General features: G+C 41.1%; 2 protein-coding genes across 2 annotated transcripts in view; one reads left to right on the top strand and one right to left on the bottom strand.

Annotated features, from left to right (window-relative positions):
* Window positions 1–1614: 1614 nt before the first annotated feature.
* On the bottom strand, window positions 1615–11729 carry LOC134451745 (protein shisa-5-like). Its single transcript, XM_063202145.1, has 5 exons — window positions 11726–11729; window positions 10084–10264; window positions 6910–7061; window positions 3858–4109; window positions 1615–2573 (listed from the first exon to the last, which is right to left on the bottom strand). Exons 1-5 carry the CDS (start codon window positions 11727–11729, stop codon window positions 2515–2517), a joined length of 648 nt encoding a protein of 215 aa, XP_063058215.1. The 3' UTR covers window positions 1615–2514.
* The window catches only part of LOC134452596 (kinesin-like protein KIF12), a 29291-nt gene continuing 28234 nt past the window's right edge, over window positions 11708–12764 (top strand). Inside the window, exons 1-4 of the mRNA XM_063203058.1 lie at window positions 11708–11776; window positions 11913–11983; window positions 12074–12152; window positions 12465–12589. Coding sequence (XP_063059128.1) covers window positions 11943–11983; window positions 12074–12152; window positions 12465–12589 — 245 coding nt within the window. The 5' untranslated portion in view covers window positions 11708–11776; window positions 11913–11942. The remainder of the gene's footprint in view (window positions 11777–11912; window positions 11984–12073; window positions 12153–12464; window positions 12590–12764) is intronic.

The following is a 12764-nucleotide window of genomic DNA, read 5'->3' as shown; positions in this document are numbered from 1 at the left end:
ATTAGAAGGCAAGGTAACACCCTTTCATTAGGCCTACAAGCACTGACAGGTATCCATTCATGCGCTTTCATAATACGTGTGGAGCACGCACGCGCGCGCGCACGCACGCACGCACGCGCACACACACACACACACACACACACACACACACACACACACACACACACACACACACACACACACACACACACACACACACACACTTGCTCGCATGCAAGTACACACACATTCTGTTATCGTGTAGCCTAGTACACATGAATTATGCCGTAATATGAGAGGAAAAGGCTATTCTTCTAACGGCTACCTGGGGCCTCTGGTCATCCCATTACTCCATCGGGAATAATGTGTGCATTAAGTTGTGATTGTGATCAGATGTTTTTTTCCCCCCAGATATGGCCACATTACACTGAAAGAAAAATTCAAAACATTCATTCATAGTGTGTTGCGTTGATTCAGTGTGATTGAAAAAAATGTTTTGCTGAAGTACCTTGAATTCTTAAATATTTCAGTCCTCACTTCATTCCAGCATTCAAATCCGCCCAGTTCCTGGAACTGTACGCTGAGTGTCTTCTTCAAGGACACTTTGAGCCATTGATGCCACACTAGTAAGAATGGGATTTGAATATTTGAACAATTATTGATTCACTTCATCCAAACATAATTTGAACAAATTCACATACTACCTCTGAAAATCTTGCCGTTTTAAAACTATAGGGCCTACAGTCATTCTACACTTTCACAGGATATGTGTAAATACACCAGGACAGTGATTGAACTCCATGAGATAGCATCATGGATTCTCAAACTGAATTCCAATTCGTACTTAAATCAGGGTTAGAAAGTTAGAAAGGCAGGTGCAGTATGCAAAAATAAGTAGACGAGAGAGATTGTGTAAATATGAAAAGCACTAAAAGGTCCTGGTTAGCAGGATGTGACTTGAAGTGGCTGTTTTTCATGACAGCCAGGTGATATCTGGAATGTCTGTGCTACCCCCTGGTGGACAGAAATCGCTCTGCAATTAATTGCTATGAGGATCGCCTGCAACTGTTTCATGCATGTTGGGGCCATTGAGGATTGCTGATGGGTTGGGTAATATCTTAACTACGAAAGCAGAGAATGTGTGCACGTCAGTGACACAGGTGCTTGACTAAACAAAAGAACCCAAGGAAATGATAAATGTCCGCAACACTGTTGGTTAATGGCACAACGTTTCGGACCTTACTAGTCCTTCTTCAAGTGCAAACACTGCACTAACAGAAGGACTTGTGTTCGAAATGTTGTGCCATTAAATGACTGGGAGCATTAACAGTGCTGTAGATGTAACGGAGTCCAACTAGTGTGGCGTGGAACGTTAGTAAACCTCCCTCCCGAAGCCTCAATACAGTATCGATAGGCTACCATCGGACTGGTCCTTTAGTCCAGCGATATCGTGCTGTGACTCCCATTGATGTGGTGGCAGGTTTGCGGCCCCGAGGGGGATGGACTGTGCAGTAATAAGTTGGGTTACACAGACATTTTAAATTACTTAGGACTGCTTTAAGGATTCTCTGTGTTATTCTGCAAATGCTAAAAACAAGGGGGAAAGAATTAACAACAAATTTGGCTGTCCTAGTATCTTTTGATTTTCCACAGGCTTTATTGGCAACAGTGAAAGACACTTGGAGATACACATATTTTTTTCTGTAGAGTCAACACCACCAATACCATGTAAACCAAAAACCCTACAATAGTTTGGGTTTAAAAGCAGATTCTGTTTTGGCACTTTAAAATGCATAGACTTAAAGGGTGATTTAAATCCAACACATACATACAGAATAAGGAGGCACATTAATGTTATAACAACCAACAAATAGACTACACAGTCAAGCAACCAATTTCATTGCCCAGGAAGAATAAAAGCAATGCAATAACTAATAGAAAGAAACATGTAGGCCTAACAGACACACATATCATCCGTAGATGAGACCTGCACATTCTAAAACAATAAGCATTGCACATAACTCAAAAATTACAGTTCACAGGTAAACATATTTTAACAAAATGCAGAAAAGTTATAAAATCATGTAACGGCAAAACCAACCAACAGGGAGACATATTTTCCAGAGATAAAATCTACAATCGTTTTCACATGAACAAACTAAGTGCTCACAGACATTCAATCTTGAATCCTCCTGAAGTTGCTGGTTGTAAAATGCTGAAGTGTAGCATCACAGTTCCCAAAACAATAAGAAAGTCCACTTTGTCCATCAGCAATGTCATAATGACACCACCGAACCACATGTGCTTCTTACTTATAAGACCAACGGAATGCTTATCTTAGGAATTTGACTGTTTCCGGCCTACAGACAACACTCTGCAACTGAATATTGGCAGTATCTACCAGAGATTGGCAAAGATTCTAGATTATATTCAACACGTGTAGAATGTTCTATCTATTCCAGTTTTCAGTAAATAGCCCTGGGTGTTGATGACTAGTCTCTAAGCGTGTACCTTGAGTATACATGATGGGAGTGTTTAGTAGTAGGAGGCGGGACCTTGTGTGAATGCTCGCTGGTTGTAGTTCCCACCGATGGCTGTGGAAAGAGACAACTCCTAGTCAGCACATCAGTACAAACAAAACCAACAGTAACGGCATACAACAGGTTTAGTTGGAAAATGTTAAGTACGGCAAGTGAACTTCTTCCTCTATATAATTTCAGACATCTTTCTCCAAATTATTTTGCAGACCCTGTTATACAAGCTTCAAAGCTTACAAGTTTGTAAAATGGTAATAACCAAGCCTGAATCTGTTATGGGCCCACCGGTGGCCGGTTCACTCATTGCTGAAAAGACTCAACTACATCATTACAACATTGCAATGACAATGGCCTAAGTAGTAGATTAAGACTTGGTCATTACAATTTTGGTAGCAGTAGTAAAGTTATAACATAGGCTCTGCACAAAGGGGTGAAGACAATCTTGAGTTGTAATGATAGTGATTAATCTTTATATAGATTCGCTATTCTAATCTCTATTATATAAAGTGAACATATTTATGAACAGCACTTCAAAACAGACGTTTATTTTCTTACGACTAAAAATATGACAAATTAAATAACTATGAATGACTACTATTGTATACTTAAAGGGACACTGTGCAGGAAATGGTCAAAAAAGGTACTGCAACTATGCTGCTCATTGAAACTGGGTTGGCTATCGCCAAATTTGATATTTACATGAAAGTGTACTAAGTAATAAACAAATATTTTCTAGTATGGTCCAAGTAGAGTCATTTTTGCAGCTAAAAATGGCTATTTTTGGAAATTCAAAATGGCGGACCATGGAGAAGATCCCCCTTTTCGTGTATGAAAAGTGCAATTTTTCCAGTCATAATGAATATTTAGAATTTGGTGGTGGTGGTAAGTATTCATGAAAAAGGTAACATTAGTGAATGGGCAGCATAAAATCTGGAAATAAACAACTAAAAATCTCACACAGTGTCCCTTTAAATGTATGTTACTACTACTTAAGATCTTCTAAAGACATGGCCCTTGTTACAAATGTATCCGTAATGTATCACTTGAGACTTGAAACATTTTTAGTAGTGTATAGCCATGGTAGTTAACCCATTAAGACACACACCCTGGTACAAAGTATAGATGAGCTATTACCAGAATGGCAATGACCAAGTCGAAATGTATTACTAAAGGCCCTGTGCACTGTCATAGTGGTGTAGTACTATGGTAGTAAAACTTTTTCAGTGAATACTGCAGCGTTCCACTGGTGGAAGAGCGTGCGTAAAAAGGGGCTACATCCTTTCAATCAATTACTATTCCAGTGTTCCAATAACAGGCTTTGAACAATAATAGGCCACTCACCGCTCTCGTTGTAGGGGGGTGGAGGCCCATAGACATCCGGCAGCATGGGCGCGGAGGGGACGGGGTGTCCGTCGTAGCCCTGCGCGGGGGCAGGCGATCCGGGCCAGGACTGCATGGCTACGGGTTGGTAGGCTGGATGATACTGCTGCTGCTGTGGAGGAGGAGGGCCGTGGTGCTGCTGGGCCCTAGCCGCGTGGGGTGGGGGGGCGTTGTTCACCACCACTGTTGTCCTAGTGTTACTCGTTACCACCGCTAGAGAGAGAGAGAGAGAGAGAGAGAGAGAGAGAGAGAGAGAGAGAGAGAGAGAGAGAGAGAGAGATGTTTTCACATGTAGTCAGTCCTCTTCAAGGTCTTCGTTACACGCATGTGTATATTTGAAACTGTTTATGTATAGAAATAGCCTGTGCATAAAAAACAGTATTGTGACAGGTGCGTTTTAGCTTCCTAACATGGCTAGTGTTTTTGACAAGGACAAGTTGAAGAGGTAGCTTCACATATCAATCAATCAATCAATCAATCAAAATTACTTATATAGCACATTATCATACGTAATTGTCATTCAATGTGAAAGAGAAAAGAGAGAAAAAATAAACTATATTGTATTATAGATGATAGATAATTAACTAACTATCACCCAAGGCAGATGAGAATGAAGCTGTATTTAATTTCTTTTTAAAACAAGATACTGTTGGGGCAATTCTAATTTGGACAGGGAGTTGGTTCCAGCATTTTGCAGCATAATGACTAAATGCCATTTCACCCTGTCTAGACTTGACCCGAGGCACAACCAGTAGAGGAGATTCTGAAGACCTAAGGCATATTTTTAGCCAACTAAGGTTTCAGTAGGGCAGTGTTTCTCAAACTTTTTCAGACCGAGGACCACTTTGTCCCCCAAAAAGTGTTCAGGGACCACGTGTCAACTCAATTGACATTTGAGGGGTGTTAATTTGACAGGGCTAATTTCAATGCAGATCACTTACTTTTTATTTACATTACAAGCCTGTATTATTGTGGTGAAAATAAGACTTTCCATGTGTTTAACTTTGTAATTGTGTTACAAATATAGCCTACTTCTAGCTCGTCTTGGAAAAGTAGAAATCCACTCGCGGACCACCTGAGCTCTGTCGCGGACCACCAGTGGTCCCCGGACCACACTTTGAGAAACACTGCAGTAGGGTTTGCTTCTGAGGAGTCTGGGTAGGGTTTGGAGTGTTCACATATGCACAGGAAATGCTGAGTGACATGTGTGAATTCGTATAAAATGGCTGATAGGGATCAAATGTGAACACCCAAGAGAGAGAAGGGATGAGTCACTGTACATCCTTCTGCCTCTTCAAACGACTATGCTTTTCACAACCCTCCTCTCCTTTAGACCAACAAAAAAATTACACAGGCTTCGAATGAGTTACAATGAGGGATGGCTACAATTAACATAGACGCCCTCCAGATATGACTGCTGAGATTTCTGAGGAGAGGCTTGTTGTAGCTTGTTGCAATGTTCCCATTGTAGGGTTTTGAGAGCGCCAGTACATATTCAGGCTATGAGTCAACTTCACTGCAGTATGCATGTGCAATTTCTTCATAGAATTTGGAGTTTTTGAGTGCTTCAGGCTGTTCACCTGATTCCTTGGTGCTTGTTGATGTAGGGACTCTCAGACTTGTGCAAGACAGAGGAAATCTGAGGCACTCATCGATACGCCCTGAAGAAGGCCATATATGGGCCAAAACGCCTTAGACATTGGAGCCAAATAAATAGAATAAAAATGCCAACCTTGAATGTCTCAGATCTCCTCTTTCATGAATACTTTCTTACCCAGACATATCTTCCAATACAAGTACTAAGTATAACCTTCATAATATCATCTCATTTCATGTAATCTCATGTCAAGTCATATCATATGACATCATATACCATATTATGTCATATCATATATTGCCATATCACATCATATCATATCATATCATATCATATACCATATCATGTCATATCATATAACATCATATCATACCATGTGTCATGTCATAACACTGCCGTGTTGTAATGTTTTTGACACTGTCCATTACAAATTGTACTGTACATTATAATGTATATTATATTATATATTCTGTTTATTATGCAGGCCTTAGACCTTAGACCGCACACCCATCTACAGTGTGTGTGTGTGTGTGTGTGTGTGTGTGTGTGTGTGTGTGTGTGTGTGTGTGTGTGTGTGTGTGTGTGTGTGTGTGTGTGTGTGTGTGAGTGTGTGTGTGTGTGTGAAGCCTCATACTGATACACCACTGACTTGAAACCCGGCTTTCAGATCACCTGGTAGCATGCCTGCCGAATATACCAGAGTTTGCTTTGAAGTCGTGGCTTTGAGGCTGCATATGGAGTGCATAGTATGACCTCAGTAACATGTGAGTTTGTTTCCAAAACGTAATAAAAACCGTACGTAATAAAACGTTTTTTTAAGTTTAATGTAGCACTGTGGCAATTGGAACTTTGTTAATGTCATTCGATTTTTCCTTAACTAATTCAAACCGCAAAACAGTTATTCTACCAGTATTACCGAAGAGGCACAATAAAAACATGTTACATTTTAATATTTTTGGAAACTAAATACAAAGCCTTTTGGAAACAAGCTTCATGTGTCCTGCAAACATGAGACGTAGGTCGGGGCAGCTTGCCGCACAGCTGGTAGATGCATTCGCAGCAGAAGCTGATTATGCTGATGGAGATGACACCATGTGTCCCATACAGATGAGATTTAATGGGGTGCTGTGGTGTGGGTGATACACCCAACAATGAGTGGGCAAATGGGGAGTTAGGTTTGAGTACGACCAGCCTGGGTCATGTGTCCCAACCCTGCCCCATCTCTCTCTTTTTCCCACTAGTTTCCTGTCTCCAAATTCAGTGTACTATCCAAATAATGTCTGAACACCCCCAAAAATCAATGTACATTATACAGTGTTGTTTACACACACACACACACACACACACACACACACACACACACACACACACACACACACACACACACACACACACACACACACACGAGAGTCTTACGTCGAGGCTTGCGGCACATCTGGTAGAGGCAGCAGCAGGGGCAGACGCAGCAGAAGATGATGAGGCTGATGAGGATGACACCGACCACAGCGATGGCAACGATCAGGAACATTCGGAAGTCGGCATCCTCGCTCCCGTACTCAAAAAAATTGCTGTGAGGGACAGAGGGGTCAAATGTTTCATGATTAGCAGTGGATGCTAAAAAGGGGGGTGCACCTTGCAGCTTGGAAATAGGCAATAAAAGGCAATAAAATCAGCTAATGCAAGGCGTGCCCCCTTTTCTGTTCTATTTGAGCTTATCATTTGGGAACAGCATCGTTGCAACAATGTTTAATGAACAGTGAGTAAGGCCTGCTCCAAGATACAATTGACTTAGCACAGTTTTAAGAAATATACAAAACATTTTTGAATGATTATGACGATGATGTGATCGTTTTTGTTTAGCCTATATGGCACAACACAAACAGCAGATTACAGTAGATAATAGAGTATATAAAATATAAGACTGTAAGAATTTGCAGCAGCCATTCAAACAATATTTATAGGCATCTTAGTAATGTCCCTACTTCCCATGCACTGTTGAGGAATTTTATGTACAAATTCATGTGTAAACAGCATAATATGTGCACTCTCTCACACCAAACAGAAGGATACAAGGTTTTTCTCTGTCATGTGGAAACACTGGAATAGATGCTTGTGTGTATACCAATGGGTTGACCTTGTATTTGTATTTTCATTTTTATGGAAACTTCAGTTTGTAAGAAAGTATTCAATTCATCTAAAAGACACACCACCATATTTTGTCACTGATGTGTTATTGATGCATCTATTGAGAATGTTCAGTCAATACTTCATTTACATTTTTCAGAAATAATGTGTCACTTAATGACCACCCAGCCTGAATTTTGTGGAATGCTTTACCAAAGATTCTTTTAATTCTAATAGACAGTCTCTGTTCTAACATGTTACAAGGTGGTCATGCCATTTTGGCTATAATGGCTGTTTCTTATTAAGTTAAATCAAGTACAAACTGGAAGCCTTGACCTGGTTTCACATTATTGTGTGGTCAAAGATCACTCCGTTATTATTAGTTACTACTGTGTCAGAGCTAACAGGAAAGACAACGCTCTATCATTTCAGTTAATAACATGCCAAGACACGAATCCTTCAAATTCACAAATGTGACAAGGTAAAAGTGAAATACTTACTTTCTCGACATGATGTTTATTTGTTTAGGCTATAAACACAAAGAGTCACAGCGGACCCAGTGCCACATTAGGCTAACGGTGAATGTGATCTACAGACGTGTGTTTGCTAAAGCCTGCTCAATACTTCTGTTCCTGTTTCAGTTTCATTTTTACACCTCTGCGGCTTATCTCTTCCTCTCATGTGCAGGAGTGCCATGCATAATGCATTCAACAAGAATGTGCTCATAGCCATGATTACAGTGAACTGATTTGACAAATAGTATATGCTGCATACACTCATCAACCACTCTATTAGGCACACCTCTCCAACTTCTCATTGAGCAAATTTCCAATAAACAAATCACATGGCGGCAACTCAATGCATTTATGCATGTAGACATGGTCAAGACAATCTCAAACTGAGCATCAGAATGGGAGAGAAAGGTGATTTAAGTGAACGTGGCATGTTTGTTGGTGCTCGTTGGTGCTAGAAAGGCTAGTATTTCAGAAACCGTTGGTCTACTGGGATACTCAGACACAACCATCTCTAGGGTTAACAGAGAATTGTCCAAAAAAGAGAACATATCTAGTGGGTGGCAGTTGTGTGGGGGCGAAATTGCTCACCGATGCCAGAGGTCAGAATAGAATAGCCAGACTGGTTTGAGCTGTTACAAGTGAGGTATGCAGAAAAATCATCTCTGAACGTACAGCACGTTGAACACAGGCTCAACAAAATTGGACAATAAAGATTAGGAAAATGTTGCCTGGTCTGACGAGCCTTGATTTCTGCTGTGACACTCAGATGGTATTGGTTCAGAATTTGGCATCAGCAACATGGAAACATGGATCCATCCTGCTTGGTATCAAACTCTCTGGCTGGGGGTGTAATGGTTTGGGAATATTTTCTTGGGACACTGTGGGCCACTTAGTACCTGAGCATTGTTGCAGCACCATAGCCTTACCTGAGTATTGCTGTTGTTAAGGCAGTTCTGAAAGCAAAACAGTGTCCAACCTGGTACTAAGAAGGAGAAGCTAATAAAGTGGCTGGTGAGTGTATTACATTGCTAATATACTGTATATAGTATGAAAATGTATGATATTGTACAGATGTACCATTTTTTCAGAATATTCAGCGTTTTCCTAATTAATTGTTCATGCAATTTCAGGTAAATTTTCAGGTAGGCCTAATAAACCAAAGATGGCTCTACCTGAGTGTGATAAACAGGTAGGCAAAATAATTACAGCCTATGCCTATGACAAAGAATCAAAGAAAGAAAAGAGTAAACAAAGCATTTCCCCATTCCATTCATTGCACTGATGGAGCATACACCAATCTTTTACAGATGTAAGACACAACTGTAAAAACTAGTGAAAGTCAGGTCACGTACAGGCTATTTGTCATTGTAATGGAAAAGAACCCTGTTCATGAAACGTCCATACTAGTCCCTCCTGTGACAATAAAAGAGAAGCCTATATAATCATAGTATGCCACACACAGATGGTTGTGTGTATCCTACCAATTTCTTGTTAATGGCATACAGGGCGGGATTAAGAAGGCCCAGGGCCCCGAGGCTACAGGTTGTTGTGGGCCCCAACACAAAAGGCAAATCACGTAACAAAATACATAGACAGCATCATAATTCCAAGCCAGGAGGATAATTAATAAGATTCAAAACTCTACATGACACGACAGACTATGTTTTCAAGACAGCATCTTGTCACATTTCTCCAATTATCCAAATGGGGGCACCGTGGCAGGTTGGGGCCCCTAGGCTGAAGCCATATCTAGCCTGTGTTTTAATCCGGCCCTGATGCCATATTTCACAATTCAGGGCCCTAGGGCCCCTGTCAATGTGGTCCTCCATGCAGCTCTTATGTGGTAAGTGACTCTCCCAAAAGACACAGAATTCCTAATGCCCAATGTAATCTAACCTCACTGATCTCTTCACTAACTGTACTATTGGTGTATAATAATCTGTGCTCGTACTTGGGACAGGCGTCCTGGACCTCTTCACTGAGACTAACGATGTGACTGGTCACCAACTCGAGCAGGGAGGGAAAGGGGCAGCAGTATCTGTTTTCACAGCTGCCACAGCACGACTGGCCAAACTCACACACCTTAGGCCCCTCGATCCGGTTGCCTTTATAGTACCTCTTACAATTGTCAGCTAAAAACAACAACAAAAGAATTTGATTAATTTGTGTTGTCTTATCATAACAATCTAAAGCAAGAAACGTGCAAAGTCCTCTTAAGCTCAAAAACATGGTTTAAAATGTCTGCAGATGTGTGTTGGCTACGTACATGCCTCGAGATTCACCTGCTCAAAGACATGACGTAAATACACTACTGAGCATGAGTGGGAGTTAGAGAATACTGCTCAAATAAATAAATGCAAGAAGAGGTGCACTAGCTACATACAATACGAACGGGCAACATGCTCCATCCCCGCACTCCCCTTCCCGACAAATCAAAGGACCTTTTTACGCACGAGCAATTTTCGTCTCTAAGCAACTCTCGCTTACTGACATTAAAGACAAGTCATATTTAACACACAGCCACAACTTACCGTCAGTCAGCTGTATCAGTGCCCCACAATACAACGCCAGAACAAAAATACACGACATCATTGTTGGACCTTGCTTGGTAACGTCTACGTACATGCATACTTCACATCTTCACATCACATCACAGGGAGTCCTTCGTATGCTCTTCGAAACGCACAACTTGCAACACGACACAGAGAATGCCGAAGCCGTCTACGTATTCCTGGATAGTACAAAGACGACATAAACGATTTACACCATGACATATAATCTATCACGACTTTTAGCCAGCAGAAGCCACGAGAGCCTTTTGGAATGCTCCTAACGAGGAGAACGCAGCGCGAGGAAGTGGTCGCATGGAAAAGCTGCAGTTGTATGATTCAACCTGTAAATTAGTAGGCAGTCCATCTAGTACTCTCGCGTCGTAGGATGTTCATATCACCTCAGCGGTGTTAACGTACTGACTATCAGTCTGGCAGACTGCGGTGCTTACAGGTAAAGTCACAAGTGGGTGGGAGGTGAATTCCTCTTTTTACGCAAATACTGTGATGCTCCGTGATGCAATTGCAGGGAGTAGCCAATGGATAGCCTGAGAGTTAGGGCACTCCACTTGTTACAGTACGACTAGCAGTCTTAAAATCATCACTCCTGGAATGAAATCCCTGGATTCTGTATTCCACATGCTTTCTTTTGCAGTATTACTGTCTTCCAGCATTCTTCCAGCATTGCTTATCACTCCTTGGAGTGTTTCAAACAGTGGAGTGTTGGAGTGTTGATTTTCCTTGATTATTATAATAATATTATAATGTCATAACAACATTTTAAAGCAAAGTCAAAGTCAAAAAATCCCTGACAAAAAACACATCATCTATACTGGCCACACGACACCAAATTTATTTGGGAAATGAACACTACAATTATAATCACTGTCATTCGGCTCATTTTCAATTATTTATTTTTTAATCATAATCCAAACTCTTTAAATCCCCTGGCAGCCTATTCTAAGTGTTCCATTGCTTGTGAGGTCACAGAGACAAGTGTTTGGAGTGTTGTGATTGTGAGAGGTATGGGAGGTCAAAATGTACCCATGACTGCTGTGTGGCCTGGTAAATGCACACATTGACCTGCACAATCTGGTAAGCCATTCAGTGTGCCTTTTTTTCTTATTACATTTATCTTAAAGGTCAACAGGAAACCAATCTTCAAAGTTTTGTTTTCTTTCCCCGTGTAACATATTACATATTTTTCTTCATTCCATTTCATATCCGTCAGATATCCCCCATCCCTTCGGGGCCAGGAGTAATGGAAGAAAATCCGGAATCAAAGGTTATTGTGGCAGTAAGGTAAGCATGCACTGCCTCCACAACAGCTGTATCTGCCGTGCTATAATGAAAGCTGTGAATGCAGTGAAAGCTTTGCCGTTGTGTTGGTAGGGTGAGACCACTCAGTGAAGATGAACAGGCAAGGAATGAGCAACGAATTGTATACTGCCCTGATGAACACAGTCTGGTGGTAAGCATAATGTGAGCCAATGTTGTAGACCACTGTGCAATATGCACATTGTCAAATTTACTCAGCCACACGAAATGCTGCCACACAGTAAAACAAATTGCAGTGTTAATTCAACACTTAAAGAGTACTCTGAGACCAAATACAGTGTAGAGGATGTTGAATTGACTCTTAAATATGAATGTTGAATGTACACTGCTTTACTGTATTTACCGTGTTTTACTTCGCTTTCTGAAGCCGGATTGGATGTAAGGAGTTTTTATAGTGGCATGCAGTAACACGACTTCTCTCTCTCCTCTCTCTCCACCTACGCAGTTGTGTCAGGAGGGGGTGGAGGAGAAGGCCTTCTCATTCAACATGGTGTTCACACCAGAGAGCTCACAGCAGGAGATATTTGAGTCCACAGGCATGAGGAAGCTGATCAGCATGGCTATCGAGGGGTACGAGTTTGGTTTGAGAGGATATGTCTTTTTTTGTAAACCATAGGGTGTCAACAGGCCATAGACAGGCCATGAATTATGCACTTGAATGCATTTAAATGATTGAACTCTAGCCATTCAAGTGTTTTTGAAGGAGCTTGTATTGAGAATTCATGTCATTGCCTTAACTGTTGCA

This window comes from Engraulis encrasicolus, chromosome 7 (assembly GCF_034702125.1).
Source record: "Engraulis encrasicolus isolate BLACKSEA-1 chromosome 7, IST_EnEncr_1.0, whole genome shotgun sequence".
Lineage (NCBI taxonomy): Eukaryota > Metazoa > Chordata > Actinopteri > Clupeiformes > Engraulidae > Engraulis > Engraulis encrasicolus.
This window is presented reverse-complemented; position numbering and strand designations above follow the sequence as displayed.